The following is a 20,296-nucleotide window of genomic DNA, read 5'->3' as shown; positions in this document are numbered from 1 at the left end:
AAGTGAACTCATCATCGGCCAATTAGGACCCATGACCAATAAAAGAGGACTTTGTTGGTAATGAAGTAACAAGAAAGCTACAGCTCCTTGGAAGAGTTTCCTCAATTGTATTTCTCAGAACCTTTGTGCAGAGAAAGGGTTCCGTGGGGAACACGGTTAGCTATTACTCTATGTAAGCCCTCCGAGCGAGACAAAGCTTACGGGTTTCAAGGCTCCAGGCCCCACTACTGAAGACTTGCCCGCTTGTCCCATGTTCCCTTGGGTGAGGCACCTTATTCTCCCGGCCTCTCTCCTACACCACCACCCTGCGCTCACTTTACTTCCCCACTCGGGCTCTGCACACCCTGCCCCTGGCCTGGAGCACAGCCAGCCACCGTGTCCACACAGATTTGTTCCCCAACCAACGGGAGGCTTCAAGCTGCAACATCAATCTCACCTTCTCTCTCTTCCTACTCGACACTAACGTTCATTCCTGTGCGACGGAGATGCCATGGCTTCCATGGGCTTCTGCTTCTCTGTGAGTCAGATACGACCAGAAAGAAGATTCCCACCGCCACTTGCCCCTGCCCCCATCCATTTTCTAGAGATAAAAAGGCTCGTTTCTAAGCATGGGGTTGGGTTGGTTCCAGCCGCCATCGGAGCCATCTGACACCACCACAGGTGCAGCTGACACTGCTGTAGAGTGTGAGGGATAAAACCTGCAGTCATCATTCACCTTGGGTGGGGGTTGGGGGGGGGGGCATGCAGCAAACATGCCAAAGCCTGAGAACGCGGGAGAGTGGCAGGAGCACAGAGAAGCAGGGCAGAGAAGGCTGCCGGCAAACCCCATTTAACACATACTCCTCTTGCTCTGCCGGCTTGGCTCAATGGTTGAGTGTCGACCTATGAACCAAGAGGTCACGGTTCAATTCCCGGTCAAGGGCACATGCCCAGGTTGCAGGCTCAGTCCCCAGTGTGGGGCCTGCAGGAGGCAACCAATTGATGATTCTCTCATCATTCATCATTCATCTCTCTCTCTCTCCCTCCCTCTCCCTCTCTGAAATCAATAAAAATATATTTAAAACATACTCCCCTTTGCTCACTGCCTGATGAGAGCAAGGCCCTGAGAGAGAGCTAGGACCTTAATTAAAGTATCAGTTCTCTCTAGATGAGGGAAGGTGTGTTCCTAGCTTTATAAAGGTAATGGAGCATTATGTTTACATTGCTGTGTCCATTAGCATTTCAACCAACCACACGCCGTTGACGAATGCCCACTGCTGAAATCTCATTCACTTAACAGGTGCATACCTGTGCCCCTCACACGGGTGACTGAAGGAGGGGCTCAGACCCTGTGTTCCAGGCTCCAAGGGGAACAAACAAAGACCAGGAGCTCCCAGCGCGCCAGGGCGGACGGAGTTGGCGCACCATGCTACGGAGGTGTGCAGTAAGAAGTGATTTCTCACATAGGGAAAAGGAGAGACAAAGGAAGGCTGGATGAAGCAGAGATGCAAGCCACGCCAGCTCTGACAGGGAAAGTTCTGGCCTAGGGAACAGGGAAGAGAATTCGCAAAGGGGTACGTGGAACAACAAGGCTGGTTCAGGGCACAGCAATGCCTGGATCAATCTAAGACCACTCAATGGGAAAAGAACGATCTTTTCCATAAATGCTGCTGGGACAACTGGATATCCACATGTAAAAGAGTGAAGTTGGCTCCGACCTCACACCATACACAAAAGTATGGACTCACCAAAGGGATGGCAGGCCTCCATGTAAGCATTAAAACCAGAAAGCCTCTTAGGAGAAAACGAAGGTGTAAGTCTCTGTGACCATGGATTAGGCAACGGTGTCTTAGATATATGACATCAAAGGACAGCAACAAAAAATAAACAGGACTACATCAAAATAAAAATTCTGTGACTGAAACATAGTATCAAAAGTAGGAAAAGAGCCTGGCTGGTGTGTCTAAGTTGGTTGAGGGTCATCCCATGTACCAGGAGGTCGCTGGTTCAATTCCGGTCAGGGTTGCAGGCTCAATCCCCAACAGAGTTGCCATATGATACCACAATCCCACTGCCAGGTACTACCCAAGGAAAAAATGTATTCACACCCACACAAAAGCAATACATACATATATACATACATGTTCACAGCAGCACGGTTCATTATACAAAAGAGGAAACAACCCATATGTCATAAACTGAAGAATAGATTTTTAAAGTGTGGTATGCACATAGACAAAAATATTTGGCAATGAAACAGAATGAAGTAGTGACACATGCTACAACATGGATAAACCTAGAAGATACTGTTACCTGCAAAAAGCCAAGTCACAAGAGACTACATATTATATGATTCTATTTATATGAAATGCCCAGAATAGGCCACATGTAGAAGCAGGAAGCAGATTAGTGGTTGCTTAAGGCAGGGGGTAGGGGTTTGAGATGGGAGGTGGGTTGGAAGGAATGTGGAGTGAGTGCTAATGAGAATTTTAAAGAGATAAAAATGTTCTATAATTAGATTGTAACGATGGTTTCATAACTCTGTAAAAATGCTAAAAAAAAAACCCGCTGAACTGTAAACTTTAAATGAATGAGTTATATGTTATGTAAAATATCTCAATAAAGCTGTTTTTAAAAAATGCAATGGGATAAATCACAGTGAAAAAATTTTAATTTGAGAAAATAAACTTCTGTGAGTCATAAAACACTGTAAACCTAATTAAGTGGAAAATGATGAACTGGGAAAAAATTTTTAATAACCTACATGACTGATAGCCTTAAAACAAACAAGAAAGCTGTGATAATTCAGTAAGACACAGATATTACCCCAGTAGAACAGAGGCCAACTATTACAAACATTCCCCAAAGAAAAAAAGCACACATAACCAATCTATAATAATAAAAGTGTAATATGCTAATTAGACCAGACATCCTTCCGGATGACCTTCTGGACAAAGCCAGGGCTGTGAGGGAAGCCCGGGTTCTGGGTGCCAGAAGGAAGCCAGTGCTGGCAGCCGGGGGAAGGAAGGCCTAGTCTTGCACGAATTTTGTGCATCGGGCCTCTGGTAAGTATATAAGAACTCATTCTGGACATTAATAAGTTTTTACCCCGTAATCCCACTTTTATAGTCTATTTCAGTGATTTTCAGCTGGTGTGCCATAAGAATTTTTAAAACTTGCAATACCTGACGATTTAGTCAGGGGCACTGACCTCTTTTTACTTAGTCTGTCAAATTTAAAAAATGACAACAGCCAACACAACAATAGCCATCTGGTGTGAATGAATCAAAATGATACTTATTTTTTTGTCAGATCGGCAAAAAATATATTTTCTGGTGTGCTGCAGAATTGTAGTAATTAGTTTATGTGTGCCATGAGATGAAAAAGGTTGAAAATTGTTGGTCTGTTTAATGAAATATGCCTTTAAATTAATATTCAAGAATGTTCTTCTGCTGTTCTTTATTTAGTGGAAAACTGGGAATCTCTTACTTGTCCAGTGGTTGGGGGAATGGGCAAATATGTCACTACAGAAACAGGGCAGGAAAGACATTCAACCAAGCGTCAGAAGTAGTTGTTTTCTGGGGTATGAAGGGAATCAAGATTTACTGTATCTTTATTTTGTACATTTTTGTAATGTATTTTCCTCCTCCAATACCACTTCCAAAATTTAGAAAATAAAGATAACAAATACCTATGTATTTACCAAAAAAGAAATGAGATAATCACATTCTTCATCAGTGGTACATGTTAGAATTGCCTGGGAAGCTTTTAAGAAACCCCCATGCTCAGGCCTTGCCTCATATGCATCCAATCAGAATCTCTGAAGGTACGACCCAGGCATCAGGATTCTTTAAAACTCTGGGGTGGTTTCAGGGAACAGCCAAATCCTATTTGGGTGAACCAGGACTCAGGGGCAGGGGAATACATGGCACGCAAAGGTCCTAGGTTCACGGTGGAGCAAACGCAGGCACCCGGTTCTAGGTGTGAACACAGAACAGAAAGTGTGTGTGTCCTGTCATGGTTACAACATGGCAGTAAGCACAGGCAGGGCCACCAACTCCTCGGAGGGGGCTACCCTCTAACGCAGTGGTTCTCAACCTTCTGGCCCTTTAAATACAGTTCCTCATGTTGTGACCCAACCATAAAATTATTTTCGTTGCTACTTCATAACTGTAATGTTGCTACTGTTATGAATCGTAATGTAAATATCTGATATGCAGGATGGTCTTAGGCAACCCCTGTGAAAGGGTCGTTCGACCGCTAAAGGGGTCGCGACCCACAGGTTGAGAACCGCTGCTCTAACGCGTCTCCAGGAGAAAAATATAATGTTGTCCTGTTGACCACAGCAGGCAAAACTGTCCTTGCTGCAGGTCAGATCCCTGACCACTCAGAGGTGAAGGCAGAGCCCAGAACTCGCTTGCTGGACCGCGCGTTCTCTGTGTTATGCTCCACCGCCCCGAGAAGGAGCCTCACAGACACACGTGTACACAACTGTAAGCCATTGACCTCCCCATGTACATGCAGCCAGAACACAAAGCCACGTCATGAACAGCCCATGGGCCAACAATGGACAGACAGAACAGTGCAGAAGGCATAGGAGAATGTGCTGGAGACAGAGGGGGGGACCTGGGCTTAGGCCAAGATCCGCCAAAACTTATACATGCCCATGGGCCAACAATGGACAGACAGAACAGTGCAGACGGCATAGGAGAATGTGCTGGAGACAGAGGGGGGGGACCTAGGCTTAGGCCAAGATCCGCTAATACTTATACACTGGGGCAAGTTCCATACAGATGAGCCGTCTTTGGTTCCGTATCTGCAAATAGGCCTGATGGATGTGCGGTAGAGGCCTTGCCAACGCTAACTTGTCTATGATCCTCCAGGATCCTCACCACAAAGCACAGACCTGGGGTGGCAGCTAAAAGTGGAAGCCAGCTGAGTGTTGTTCTGACCTTGAGCTTGACCTGACTCAGCTGTGATAATTCCCCTGACAGTACTGTAGAAAGAAAGAAAATGGAAATTGTCGGAGAGGTGTAGACAGAAGAAGTTCAAACCAGGAAGGTTCCAGAATGACTTCCTCAGCCTCCTCGTCCTAATTCTCGGGAGTTCTCCACTCAGCTGGACAAAGCACCTACCAGCACCATCCACTTAACACTGTTCCCGGAAGAGGTTCGCTCCAAAAGAAGCGTCTCCGAGAATGCCAGAGGGCATGCGAAATCAATGCGGCTTTTCTGGAAAGTGGCTGGACAGTATGTATCCAGAATCTTTAAATACGCAGTCCACTTAGTTCAATAATTCCACTGCTGGGAACCGCCACTGTTGAGATACCAGCTGTGTATTAAAAATTACTGAGATGACTGGACAAAAACATTCACATCGGGAGCTCTGGAGACTGGCTGCACAACTTAACACTACTGACCCGTACATTAAAATTCGTTAAAAATCAGGAATGGGAAATGGAAACAATGGACATTAAATATCAAGTTCTTCAAGCAAATTGCAAACTACTCACGATATACTATTAAATGAAAAAAGGCAGAGCACATGTGGTCTCAGGTTTAGGTGGAGTCGATTAAAAAATAAAAAAACAACTAGAAAATTCAAAACACTAAGAGTAGTTCTGCCTCTATGCTGGGATCTCCAGTTTTCTACAAGAAACCCTCTAGCGCAGTGGTTCTCAACCTTCCAAATGCCGCGACCCTTTAATACAGTTCCTCATGTTGTGGTGACCCCCAACCATAAAATTATTTTCGTTGCTACTTCATAACTGTAATTTTGCTACTGTTATGAATCGTCATGTAAATATCTGATATGCAGGATGTATTTTCATTGTTACAAATTGAACATAATTAAAGCATAGTGATTAATCACAAAAACAATATGTAATTATATATGTGTTTTCCAATGGTCTTAGGCAACCCCTGTGAAAGGGTCGTTCGACCCCCAAAGGGGTCGCGACCCACAGGTTGAGGACCACTGCTCTAGCGGGTGAGGGAGGGCAGGGCCTGGCAGACATGAACTCAAGGTCCAAGAATCAAAGGGCAGAATGACTTCCACTTTACAGCCTGTCCGCTTTGAGGTTTTCCCCCTTAAAGAAACAGACGGCCAGAGGGGTTTTCAAAACTGCTACATCAGCTCTGTCAACAGAGACAGACCTGGAACTGGAAGCAGCAAAGGTGCAAACAGCCGGCAGGACCCAGTCCCCCCCATACAGATAAGGACGACGGAGAAAAGCAGCATCACCCACGTGTCACCATCTGCTGTCCCCACCATCAGTGTTTTAAAGGCTGCTTCTCCTTCATGCAGTACCTTTGGATTGTTTCATAATGGGCCTGAAGTGACCTGGGAAATGTAATCCAAATGGAAAGTAACTGATGCTGTTACTAATAAACAAACCACAGGAAATGGGCTTTGCTCTTCTCTGGAAGACAAAAGGATACATTACAAACATTAATGAATTCTTAATCCAGAAAGGCTTGCACTCGCCACAGAATTACTTTAATGGACACTGGTCCTTGTTTTCATGACCAGAAAATGTATTTTTCCATTTAGAAAAAAAAAACACAACCCGAATTTGAAATACTCAGAAAACTGCATCTTTCAACTAGCAGTAAAATATATATATAAACAAATGGAGCAAGATAGGAGGACAGGAAATAAAAATAATAATTAGGAATCTAAGTGGAATGTAAGAAGCTCAGTCACGTAAAATGCAGGGTCACAGTCTTGCAAGGTTAATGACACTGTGTCTGGCCCAGAGTTCCCATGGCCCAGGAGCTAACCACCAACTGTACCGGTATACGGGCCGCGTGAGTGCCTATTACAGGGGTTTATGGAATTCGACCTTTGCCAGAATAAATAGTTTTGGTCCTTGACAGTTTCTTGATTAGCGTCAATTAGTGAAGAGTTTCTATCCAAACAAGTAAAACAGGTTTGGTGGTGTGTGTGTGTGTGTTTTAAGCACCTTCTTAAAAGAGAAAGAAAGGGGTTTTGTCTTAAAAATAAGAACAACAGTCATCAAGGTAGTTTCAGAGCTGGATCTGAAAGGTGACAGGATCCCGCTCAGGTGGAGGGCTCCACACCTGGGGCGCTGCACGCACAGCACACCGTGATTGCTGTAGGGTTGGCAACCGCGGGCTACCTTTTTAAATAGAGGGCCGTTTTTACATCCAGTGCACGTGCACAACCATATGCCAGCTATTTTTACAGGCAGGTGGACCATCGGGGCTCTGGATAGTTTTCCAACAACATGGCTTAGACAGAAATCTGTGTGTAAGACGCTGTGGGGAAAATGCTGTTTATTTGTCTGATGGAGTCTGAGTCTCTGCCCTTACCTTTCCTTTTCGAATTAAAATGAAGAAAATAAAGCCGAGGTACCACTGGCACACACAGATTTGGGCACGACACATGCACGGCTCCACTGGAGAAGAACCTGCTGAGTGTGTTTAATTGCCATTTGGGCCCACTTTTTCTAATACGGAGAATATTTCCTTCACTCCATGAAAAGGCTGAATGTTGCAGAACTACTTCCTTCTATTTATAAGGCCTTGCAAAGATTTTAGCAGAAGTAAATGTCGTCCCTACAGAGAAAAACAAACTCTTGAATATTTTCTCAAAACCAAAGACATGTCATGTGGTCGGGACAGAGGACCAAGGCCTTGTCAGGGACTTCCCTGCAGGTGAGCCTGTAGCCTCGCAGACCCTGCTGGAGGGCCACACTTCCCAGGCTCACCATGCTACTCGCTGCTACCTAACGTCCCACTGAAGTGCCACTAAATAACCAAATAAATAAACCGTAACTGTGTGAGGTGATGGATGCATTCACTAACCTTACTGTAATCATTTTCCAATACATACAGATATAAAGTTGTATGGATATGTGTCAGTTGTATCTCAATAAAGCTGGAAAAAAACAAATGCAGTTAAAAAGAAGATTTAAGCCTGGCCAGTGTGGTTCAGTGGTTGAGTGTCGCCCATGAACCAGGAGTGTCGATTCCCAGTCAGGGCACACACCAGGGCTTCAGGTTTAATCTCCAGTGGGGGGCGTGCAGGAAGCAGCTGATCTATCCCTCTCCCTTCCTCTCTCTAAAATCAGTAAAAATGTATTTAAAAAGAAGGTTTAAGTCCTACTAAAACAAAGAGCGAATCTGTTATTAATAATGAAATTATATCTGAAATGCAGTATTCCCTATCTCTCAAGTGTGTGCTTGTCCCAAGACTCAAGCAACAAATCATCTACAGTAGCACAGACCACGGGGAAACTGTCCTAACAATCCACTCTCTGCACTCGCCATTACCCTCCACTGAGGTCCCTCAAGAGTCCAGATGGGCTCGAATTCTATTATCTATTTTATATAGATGAGGGATGCTTAGAGAAGACACCTGCCGGTCCTTAGCCATCGGACGTGGGAAGTGCATAAACACACGACTTCAAAGGCAAAGGACAAGTGATGTGGCTGATAAGAGGAAAAGTAAAACATTGTGCAGAGTTTATAGAAAGGCAGTATGGAAACTGTGACTTAAAAGAAGAAATCTGCCAGAGATACAGCGGTTGGGGGAAGACAAAGAGAAGGAAGAAAAGACATTCCAGGAATTTCCCCAAATACTGATAAACAGGTCAAATTCCTTGGCACAGGAAATGGCTTCATACCAAAAAGGTCTCCAAGTTCCAGCGAATGACTGGGTTGTAAACAATGTTGTCCAAAATAAGAAAGTTCTAGAATCATCAAGTATTTTGGACACTCACCAACTCATAGCACCATTTCTAACAGTCAAAGCCTTAAAAGCTGCCTTCTTAATTTTACCTCCCCACAAACTGCAAATAGCCACTAAAGGATTCTGAAATAATGCATAGGATATTAAGAAACACAAATATTGAGGAAACCAGAAAAACAAACACAATTTTTACAGTCCGGGGCACATTTTAGACTAACTCCAAACACGTGACGTGTAGATGAGAGCATTCTGTGCTGGCCCCATAATCAGGAAGGCCCAACCGTCCCACCCTCAGCAAACAAGTACTCAGCGAGCCTGAAAGAAGGTCAACGGACTTTTATGATCCCAGGTATCAGCATTTTGGAAAGGCTTTCCTCACATCTGATTCATAACCTCTCCAAGCTAAGTAACGCTGGGTTTGTATTGGCAATGTTAACTATAAGAAGTTGGTAAGCGTGAGGAAAGCGAAAAAGACTTTAACCAAATAATCCATCCATCCCGTCCCTGCCACTTTACAAGTCTGAATTTTCACAAACAATTAAATTTTATAGCTGTTCAAATGCCAGATGATGTAATCAAAGAAAATACATCAGTGTATGACACTTGGTCGTAATAGCTGTAATCAGATTACACTTGCCCAAATCCAAAACCTTTAAATGCACCAATGTGTTTAAAGTGTTCCCAGATTCATAAGCAAGAAAACAACAAAATCAATGGTTAACATTAATATTGATAACAAGATCTGGAATCTTTATAAAAGTCTAGCCTGGGTAATCAATATATTTTATATTCAAGTTGAGCTAAGAAAATGAATCCATTCATAATTCTTAAGATTTCCTTTTTTTCAGAAGTCATTGTATAAAGAAAAAACCTGCTCCCAGATTTCTTATAGGCACTAGTTTTGCTTAATTTCAATGGGTGTATTGTGTATATAACCAAGACCTTGGTCTGGGTGTTGTTCTGTTGCTTGCTTACCTGGGGATTTTTTGTTTGATCTTGATTGCACCGAGTGAGACTGTCGTGGCAGCAGAGGTGATGAAGGCAGAGACATGGAGACACCTTTGGCCAAGCTCACCCTATAGGTGTCCTCAGCCATAGGAAGGCTGCTCACAGAAAAGTCGCCACCAAGGCCAGAGGGCAGGCCTGGAGGGGAGGTCTCTGGACCAAAGTCACCTCCTGGAGAGGAGAAAGAAAACCTTAGGTTAGAGCAGCCATCACAGGCGGAAGCAAATTTAATTCCTAGGAACTACATTCTTAGAATGTAATTCCCATAGAGCATATGTGTATGCACCGAATTTTTTTAACAACTTTTTTCCCCTCTCTACCACTCTTAAGGACTTTTAACACGGTGAGAGAAACTTCAGGTTTCACCCCTCAAGCATCAATAAACTGCCCCATACCCTTTTCTGCACCATACCAACTGGTCTGGTTTCATTCATAACAATGGGTTCAGAAAGCCACTGATCTCAGATTAGATCAAGGTCAAGTATGAATGACCCACAAGAAGATTTAATTTCAGCCTAAAGAAAGTGGGGGAGGGTTACATAGGTATCAATAGAATAGATTCAAACAAGAAGATCCATTCCACAATTCTCTGGCCTCCTACCAGTTCTCTAAAAAAAAAAAAAAAAAAAAAAAAAAAGTCCAAGAGAGTCTGGAATACTTCAACATTCCTCCCCAGTTCTCTCATCTGACCCACGTCACACGCCCCATGGCATAGGGTGGACCCTCCTATAACTCAACCAGCCCAAACCCTTCGTCCCGAGACCAGAACCATGGCTCACTTATTAAAGCAGGTTCTCCTTGGCATTCAGTCCCTAAATGAGCTTAAGGACAAACAAGCTTACTGTTATGACATTAAACATTCTGGAGTAAGCAGATGCAAAGAAAAAATACTGAGGATGCAATTACAGTGAAGGGACTACATATGTAACTCAGAAGAGACTATATAGGCCGGGACCAGCCTCACCAGAAACCGCCCCCACCCCCCAATCCAGGCCGCAAGCACTCAGACACAGATGCTTCTCCTACTGTCCCTCTTGCCCCATCAACTCCTCCCTGTCCCCCGCTGAGAAGCAACTGAGGAAGTGCAGGCAGAGGAGGAGGTAAATCATTATCCTGATGATTAAAAACATCTTCAACCTTTAAATAATATACGGAGAACTGGAAAGCTTTAGACAGTTTTCCACAAGCAGACTAGGCTGACAAATGCTATCCAAGTGGCTCTCGTGACCAGTCCCTGCCAGCTCGTGGGTGTCATCTTAGGAATGCAAACAGGTGCTGTGCCTGCAAGAATGGCGCCTGGTCACCTGATTCCTGGATGTTTAGCAAGAAACTCCAGGAGACAGAGAACTTGGAAAGCACTGAGGCCACAGCCCACAACCCCAGGGGGTTTACACACAAAGGATATGAGGTGGGGCCCTGAAGAGGTGGCACTGGGTCTCCATGTGGTGAGAAGAGAACCACCCTGCCCCGTGGCTGCCCTTATGCCCCTATAGCCCTGTCCCGGGCAGTCAATGGCTGGGGGGTGCCTGACAGGAGCAGGCATGGTGACAGGCACTGTCTTTCCCACTTACTCACGAGTATTTCTGACCTATAAAAACAACAACAGCCCAGTAGCTCAGCAGTTGAGTGTTGACCTTGAGGTCACAGTTCCATTCCCGGTCAGGGCACATGCCTGGGTTGTGGGCTTGATCCCCAGAGTGGGGCGTGCAGGAGGCAGCCCATCAATGATTCTCTCTCATCAATGTTTCTCTCTCTCTCTCCCCCTCTCCCAAATCAGTAAAAATATATGAATTTATAAAAACAGCCAAGAGCTTCCTTTCCCTGCTGATAGCTCTCGCAGACATGGTGAACGTTCCTAAAACCCGCCAAACTTTCTGTAAGAAGTGTGGCAAGCATCAACCCCACAAAGTAACACAGTACAAGAAGGGCAAGGATTCTCTGTGTGCACAGGGAAAGCGGCGTTATGACAGGAAGCAAAGTGGCTATGGTGGGCAGACTAAGCCGATTTTCCAAAAAAAGGCTAAAACTACAAAGAAGATTGTGCTGAGGCTTGAATGCGTTGAGCCTAACTGCAGATCTAAGAGAATGCGGCTATTAAGAGATGCAAGCATTTTGAATTGGGAGGAGATAAGAAGAGAACGGGTCAAGTGATCCAGTTCTAAGCTTCATTTTTTGTTTGATTATATGACAATAAAATCATGGTATGTTCACTTCAAAAAAAAAAAAAACCAGCCCAGATTTCAACTCCCTGAATTTGAATGGGAACACAAAATTAGGGAGAAATGCATCTACTGTGACAAGACCAGAAATCAAAAGTAAAGCTCACTGCTGAGACAGGGTTTATTTTCTTAAATACTTAGTATTCTCTAAGGCAGTAATTCTCAACCTTCTGGCCCTTTAAATACCGTTCCTCATGTTGTGACCCAACCATAAAATTATTTTCGTTGCTACTGCATAACTGTAATGTTGCTACTGTTATGAATCGTAATGTAAATATCTGATATGCAGGATGGTCTTAGGTGACCCCTGTGAAAGGGTCGTTCGACCGCCAAAGGGGTCGAGACCCACAGGTTGAGAACCGCTGCTCTAAGGGGATACAAGAGAAATTGGGGATTCAAGGCCAAAAGAGAATTCAAGTTTCCTAATTAGAAAAACTGCCCCAAACTTTGTTTATATCAAGCAATACAAATATTTTCATTAACTGCAAGTCTGCTGGGGAGTTTCCAAGGCATGCTGCAGCCACCAGGCCCTTCAGCCTTCGCACAGCTGTGCTTGGGCACTTTGGTTTCATGCGGTCGGCAATAACACGTGACTCAGAGATGACGTTGGGAAGGACGGGTTTTCATTTCAAGTTTAGTTTGAAATCACACTGTAAGATCAGTCCCAAATATGTTGTTCGGTTGGTCTGTTTTGCAGACACAATGAGAGATCCCTAGCTTCCAGCTTCCTTTTATAAGAAAGGGAGTGACATTTTATGTATGAACAGGTGGCACAAAGCACGCGGGGTGATCCAGTGGCTGAGAAGCTAAAGACGGAAGCTGTCGAGCCTGGTGCTTTAACTGCACGAGGGCAAAGGGGTTCAGGTCAAAGTCAGTCTGGCAAGCGCATCACAAGGAGGCAGCCGACGCCAGGCAGATGGCGAGGCTCTCTCAGGGGCATCCATGAGAACTATACGATATCGGTCTGCGCAACAGAAACCAGCATTTCTCCGCTGATTTAACATTCCTCAGCAGATGCTTATTAAAGCAGTTTAGGAGGAATTAAAAACATGTCACGGCAACGACCAGCAGGGCTGGCACATTTCTTTGAGCCTGGCATCCATGTTTTTATTGTAGCTGTGATCCGTGTCATTCCCTCCTCAATAAAGTGATGGGAAGCACACTTCATGTCGCTGCTGCAGAAAGGCCCAGCCAGGGAGGATGGTGCATCCTCTCCCGCGTATGAAAACCACGATGTCCACCAGAGGATGTGCCAGGCCTCCTCCCGTTCCGCCGGCAGGTGTTTCCCGTGGAACATTTACACCCTCGGCTCGAGATGCTGGTAATCCCAGAGAGCACTGGTCCAGTCGTTGTTTCACAGGCAGGAAGCTGGAGCATGGGGGTTAACCATGACGAGAAGGTTAGGGCTTCCCCCCCAGTCTCCCCAACCAGCCAGCTCAGGCTGTGACGTACTCACTACCCTACACGATTAAGAACTTTACTTTGGGGGGGAAAACAGGAAATTCTCCTAAACAGACATGCTTTTAAGTGAGTTAAATCTATAAGGCAGGGGTGGGGAACCTTTTTTCTGCCAAGGGCCATCTGGATATTTATAACATCATTCATGGGTCATTCAAAATGATCAACTTAAAAATTAGCCTGCTATGTTTGGTCAAACATTTAATTAACTCACCCCTAATGCCTTGGCAGGGCCAGACCAAATGATTTTGAGGGCCTGCAGACCGGACATTCCCCACCCCTGCTATAAGGGGTCGGCACATTTTTGCTATACAGTTCACATACAGTCTGTCATTTACACACACACACCCCTTTTCTTATTTTAAAATCATCAAAATTCTCTGATTTCCAAAAATAAAAGGCTAGAAAGGGCACAGGGCATAAGGTTCTTCCTATTTGTAATAAACATAAGTAAATACTCACAAACATACACACAAAGACCTGCAAATCCAAGTCACAGTTTGCAAAGATAATGGGACTATCAAAGGGGAGAAAGCCATCCAATTAGGCGTTTTAAATTGGCAAAAGTGGGTTTTGATAATAGTTCATTTTATTACCCACCCCCCCACACACACACACACACACTTTTACAGACTGTGAAAAGGGATTTAAATGCACAATGAGAAGGAATGGGAACCTGGGAGATAATGCATGCTCAAAGGCGGCTATGCAGAATGCCGTGTCCAGCCCTACAGATTAAAGTACACGGAGTGCGGGATTAGAGGAGGCTTTAAAGAACGAGGGCAATGGAGCCAGAGAGATGAAAGCACAAGCACATTTCAGAAAGACCCGAGAAAGCCAAGGGTGAGCTCAGACATTCAGGTAAATAGGTCTGCAGATGCAGGAAATAAGGTTTCCATTTATTGTGCTGTTGAAGTGGCCAGGTGGAGGAGGGGAAATGGAGGCTCTGAACAGAAAGAGAAAAGATGTCTGTGTAGCCAGTTCCAGAAATCGGGGCTTGGGCGATACACTTAACTGGGGCATTAAATGTGTTAGGCATCTCTTATGCCGTCCCTGCCCGGGAGTGCACTGATGTTTCTTAAACGTATTTTCCAACATAAGGTTTTATAACCATATAACTCTCATTTATTTACAGAAACCTAGAAAATTGGAAAAGATTTCCTCCCACAAGATCCAATATCATTTTCAGAGACTTCGGAAGGCACTCTCTGAGACGGAAAGCACTTTAAACCATTTTACATCTTATAGGATCTCCCCAAGTACCCAGCCAGACTGATTGTTCATGCGCATTTTCAAAAAAGAACGATTAATGTTTCTGAGAAAGCAATTTTCCAAAATATTATTCACACAGTTGTGACTAATTCCCAAACAATACTGCTAAAAGGCAACAAAGCAGCAAGCCCCCAGAATACAGAAAGACCTGGTCAATAGGACAAGTTTAGCCTTTTGTCTTCAAAACTTGACCAAGTGGGTTCTAAACAGAAATCAGAACATACTATCTTCACCGTTCATTCTTAATACTCAATGTTACAGAACCAAATGTACTTTATATCCTGAAACAGAGGATGAGGAAACGGGCTGCCTTTTCTTTCCTCTGATTGCTGAAGTTTTCCCCTGAAGGCGTGTCATCGTTTAGAGTTGCTGAGTTTTAAGAATATAGGAATGCAGAAAAACCCCCACTCCCAAGCCCCAGAGGGGTACCCTTAAAAATAAAAAATATGGTTTCTTTAGACATACTATGTGTTGGGACAGGGTTTCAGGCTCTTCTTATCTATGCTCTCCTATCCTCCCAACCACCCCATGCAGTAGGTGCTAACCTTATGCCCCTCCTTCAGTAAGGACACTGAGGCCCAGAAAGCATCCAGTACCTTGCCCGAGGACCCTGGCACATGGCAGAGTTGGACTTGAACCCAGGCAGTCCCATCCGGAGTCCATTCTCTCTCTCTCGGTAACGCTGCCCTGCAAAAAGGCTACTGACATAGGCCTTTCACCATGACGTCGTTTGTGTATTTAATAGGGAAAACCAAAAATAGTGTATGTAGGTCTGTCTACACGCAGTACTGGGCCACGGAGGGAAGAAGCTGTTCCCTCATCTGTTCTCACTTCTCGTGCTGGCTGGTTAATTAGCCGCACGGTGCTCCTGGAACACTCCACTTGGGAGGCGCCCAGGCCCCGCGATCGTTAATTTCCTTTCAGTCACACCTTATGCTGTTACCATACAAGCGAAGTGGATCCGAGATAGATGTTTAGTCATCGAGCACCCTAAATAGTTTCTTCTCGTTTCACTGTGTACTGTAATTCCTTAACTCTTGCCGTCTTCGGGGCCTGCTGCCTCTGCCCGAGTGAAGGCAGCAAAGGCCACTCCCGAAACACAGAACAAAGCATCCTGCCACTCTGCCCGGCCCGGGTGAAGGAAGCAGTGAGGCAGCAACCTGCAGGGTTCATCTTGAACGGGCGTGGAACTCATTATTCTACGTTTCCTCGTCAGAGGTGTTCGATACCCGGGTCCTGTGGGACCCACCACACTCAGATTCTGAGACCTGCCAGGTCCGCTGATCCCACACATGAGGAGCTCCCCGAGGGCACAGAAGGAAGCCCGGGCCCTTCCAGGGAGGCTGTCCCGACTGGTCTGGGGTACGGCTCAGGCCTGGTCCTCAAAGCTCCCCAGGGGATTCTCATGTGCAGCTGGGTTGATAACCGCGGACTCAAGAAGGTGGTCAGAAAGATGTGTGCTCCTATCACAAGACAAAGAGGTGGGAGAGGTGCACAAGGAAAGGAACTTAAGGGAATCCTCAACCATCCAACGATTAAAATAAAAGCTTCCATTATTCGAACGGCACATTCCTTGAGTGTATGGATGTATTTCTGTGGGTATCTGTATGCATGCACAAGCACACACGCTGTGTTTATATATAAATATACGTAAACATTCACACGGGCACATGCAGGGAGGGTTCTAGAAGGGCACACAGGGGAACCAGGAGCTGCCTCTGGGAAGGGGAGCGTGCATGAAGGTATGCACTTTTCTGTGGTTGACATCTTTTCTATGTGCACACACTGCCTATGAATATTTTAGATTTACATGGGACTGAGTCATGTGTAGATGTGAAGATGTTAAGCCTAAACGGGCCACCTGCTATGGCCTGACTTGGCAAGTGGGTAAATGAAGTTCTATTCCACACAGACTGTGATCTGATGAGACCTATGCTCTTTCAATGAAAAGCCAAAACCCCTCCCCTAAAACAGTAAGTGGTGGGAGACTGAGGCAACTTAGCTTATTAGTGAAGGGAACGGAAATGTCTTCTTGAAAACTCAAAGAAAGAAGATTGAGAGAAAAACTCGGTAAACTGCGTGGCACCCGCAGTAGCTTGTAGGGCAACATGGCCTCCATATCTTCCCTATGGTGTTTCCTTTTGGATTACTTTATCTAGAGCAGCGGTTCACAACCTGTGGGTCTCGACCCCTTTGGCGGTCGAACGACCCTTTCACAGGGGTCGCCTAAGACCATCCTGCATATCAGATATTTACAATATGATTCATAACAGTAGCAACATTACAGTTATGAAGTAGCAACGAAAATAATTTTATGGTTGGGTCACAACATGAGGAACTGTATTTAAAGGGCCAGAAGGTTGAGAACCACTGATCTAGAGGTTACACTATGATTAAAGAGGAGCAAAGAAAAGGCAATAGCTAAATTAGGATCCACATTTCAGGCATAAAGAGTAGAATTAGCCGAAACCGGTTTGGCTCAGTGGATAGAGCGTCGGCCTGCGGACTGAAAGGTCCCAGGTTCGATTCCGGTCAAGGGCATGTACCTGGGTTGCAGGCACATCCCCAGTGGGAGATGTGCAGGAGGCAGCTGATCGATGTTTCTCTCTCATCGATGTTTCTAACTCTCTATCTCTCTCCCTTCCTCTCTGTAAAAAATCAATAAAATATATTTTTAAAAAAAAAGAGTAGAATTAACACTACAAAAAGTCCTCAGTGCCCTAGCTGGTTTGGCTCAGTGGAAAGAGCATCAGTGGACTGAAGGGTCCTCAGTTAGTTTCCGGTCAAGGGCACATGCCTGGATTGCAGGCTCGATCCCCAGTAGGGGGTGTGCAGGAGGCAGCTGATCAATGATTCTCTCTCATCGTTGATGTTTCTATTTCTCTCTCCCTCTCCCTTCCTCTCTCTAAAAACTCAATTAAAAAACCCCACACCATTTCCTTCCCTTCTTTCTCCCTCTCCACTCCTTCTTCACTCCCCCCACTCTAAGTCTCCAGGTGCAAGTGCTGCTTTGGTCCCTGCGACATTAAAAGGAATCCTTCCCTTTTTCTTCAGAGCAGGAACTTTGCAAAGTAAGGCAAGATTGGGGTGAGGATGGGGGCCCGAGGAAGATTGGGGGTTGGGGCTTGAGGTAGGGGTCAAGAGGAGAGAGTGGGAAATGAATGGCACTGAAGCCAGACCAAAGAATGATCCAACTCCCAGTTATTCTTTTTTTCCTCCTAACACACCTCTGGCTGGCCCTAGGTCAGTGGTTCTCAACCTTCTGGCCCTTTAAATACAGTTCCTCATGTTGTGACCCAACCATAAAATTATTTTCGTTGCTACTTCATAACTGTAATGTTGCTACTGTTATGAATCGTAATGTAAATATCTGATATGCAGGATGGTCTTAGGCGACCCCTGTGAAAGGGTCGTTCGACCACCAAAGGGGTCGCGACCCACAGGTTGAGAACCGCTACTCTAGGGTGTCACAGCGGACTTGAGTGTAGTCTTCTGCTTCTCAGGGAAGGTCATCTGGAGTTCAGGCCCAGCTCCCTTTGTGAGCCAATGATCACAGGAAGGAAGCAGCTGTGTTCTTAGCACAACACAGTCTGGGTCACTGTCCTTAGGAAATAGCATCAAAACTATGTGAATAGGTCATTCACAACAACACGGATGGACCTAGAGGGTATCATGCTGAGCGAAATGAGTCAGACAGAGAAAGCCCAATACCATAGGATTTTACTTACATGTGGAATCTGAAGAACAAAACAAACAAACAAAATAGAAAGAGACTCACAGATACAGAGAACAGACTGATGGCTGCCAGAGGGGAGGGACTGGGTGAAAAAGGTGAAGGGATTAAGAAGTACAAATTTGTAGTTACAGAATAGTCATGGGGATGTAGCATAGGAAATATAGGCAATATGGGTATTTGAATTATCAGGGGGATGACTTTGTAAAGTATATAATTGACTAACCACTATACCATACACCTGAAACTAGTATATAATAACATTGAATGTCAACTATAATCCTATATAATAAAGAGCTAATATACTAATTACACCAAACAGCAGAACGACCATCCAGATGACCTTCCAGATGAAGCTGGGCTGCACGGGCCAAGGCAGCCAGGGTCTGCGAGGGCCGCCGAGCCCTTGCATGAATTTCGTGCATCAGGCCTCTAGTTGAAAAGTAAAAATTAAAAAAAAATTATGAGAATAAAATGAAAACAAATGATGTGAATAGGGGGGTCTGTGAAGGAGAGTCATCCTTGAGCTGAGAGGTTTGCTGCATTTTAAACATTTTAGTTGAGCACAAGCTCAGCCAGTGTGGCCCTCCCACCCCCAGAGGATCAGAGCTCACCCTGTTCATTCCCAGGCCCCAAAATGGGAGACCCTAGAAGAGCACTTCACAGGGCAGCAGAAAATGCAAGGCGGGGAACGTTGGAGTCTGCAGCAAGCAAGCCTCGTGCTCGCTTCAGTGCCTGGCTGCCGGCTGCCATCTTGGCTGACAGTTAATTTGCATATACTCACTGATTAGCCAATGAAAAGGGTAGCGGTCGTACGCCAATTACCATGTTTCTCTTTTATTAGTGTAGATATATATATATATATATATATAAAGTCCTCAAGCTTGAGGCAGTCTCCCCAGGATGCAGAAAAGGGGTCAAACATTTTTATAATGTGAGAAACTATTATAAATATGGAAAACAAAAGGTGTTTCTGAGAAGAAATAAGGATATAAATTAATTTTTAAAACTCAAAGAAAAAAAAAACACAATCTTTTTTGAATTGGGTTTTGCAGATGTAAAAGGACCCACCATGCATGCTCTAGGCCAGTGGTCGGCAAACTCATTAATCAACAGAGTCAAATATCAACAGTACAACGATTGAAATTTCTTTTGAGAGCCAAATTTTTTAAACTTAAACTATATAGGTAGGTACATTGTTATTAACTTAATTAGGGTACTTCTAAGGCTTAGGAAGAGCCACACTCAAGGGGCCAAAGAGCCACATGTGGCTCACGAGCCGCAGTTTGCCGACGATGGCTCTAGGCTGTTTCCCTGAAGGGAGACCCACACCTGGACTCAACCTGGCAAAACCTGATGGTTTAAGAAAAAATTATCACAAGCATCCAGGTAAGTATATCTTTTTAAAAAAATTAATGGGCTACGAAACCACAGAGACTCCCAAAGGAATCACCCAACGAACCACCCTCAGACTTCTTGTATTAGTTCCCAGGGCTGCTGTAACCACAAAGTGGGTGTCTGAAACGACAGGAATGTACCCTCACACTTCTGAAGACTCTATGTCCAAAACCAAGTTGTTGGCAGGGTTCATGCTCTCTGTGAAGGCTCTGGGGGAGAATCTGGCCCATGCCTTTATCTTAGTTTCTGGTGGTCAATCTCTGCCTCCACCATCACGGGAATTCTTCTCTGCTAAGGAGGTCAGTCATAATGGATTAGGGCTCACCCTAACCGGGCAGGAGCTCATCTACATCTACAAAGACCTACATCCAAATAAGGTCACTTTCACAGGTGCTGAGGGTTGGGACCTCAAAGTTATTTTTTTTGGAGAACACAGTTCCACCCACAACACTTCTCCAACACCAAAAGTCACAAGTCAAAAAAAATAACACCTATGAAACTTGAGGGAGCAAACAGC

General features: G+C 44.9%; 1 protein-coding gene and 1 pseudogene across 1 annotated transcript in view; one reads left to right on the top strand and one right to left on the bottom strand.

Annotated features, from left to right (window-relative positions):
• TANC1 (tetratricopeptide repeat, ankyrin repeat and coiled-coil containing 1) overlaps nucleotides 1-20,296 on the bottom strand; it is a 178,715-nt gene that overhangs the window by 122,993 nt on the left and 35,426 nt on the right. Inside the window, exon 3 of the mRNA XM_005859402.2 lies at nucleotides 9,670-9,870. Within this exon, the coding sequence (XP_005859464.1) occupies nucleotides 9,670-9,870 (201 nt within the window). The remainder of the gene's footprint in view (nucleotides 1-9,669; nucleotides 9,871-20,296) is intronic.
• Nucleotides 11,514-11,909, top strand: LOC106724922 (annotated as a pseudogene).

This window comes from Myotis brandtii, unplaced genomic scaffold, assembly GCF_000412655.1.
Source record: "Myotis brandtii unplaced genomic scaffold, ASM41265v1 scaffold125, whole genome shotgun sequence".
Classification (NCBI taxonomy): domain Eukaryota; kingdom Metazoa; phylum Chordata; class Mammalia; order Chiroptera; family Vespertilionidae; genus Myotis; species Myotis brandtii.
Note: the sequence above shows the minus strand (reverse complement) of the source record. Positions and strands in the feature narration are given on the sequence as shown.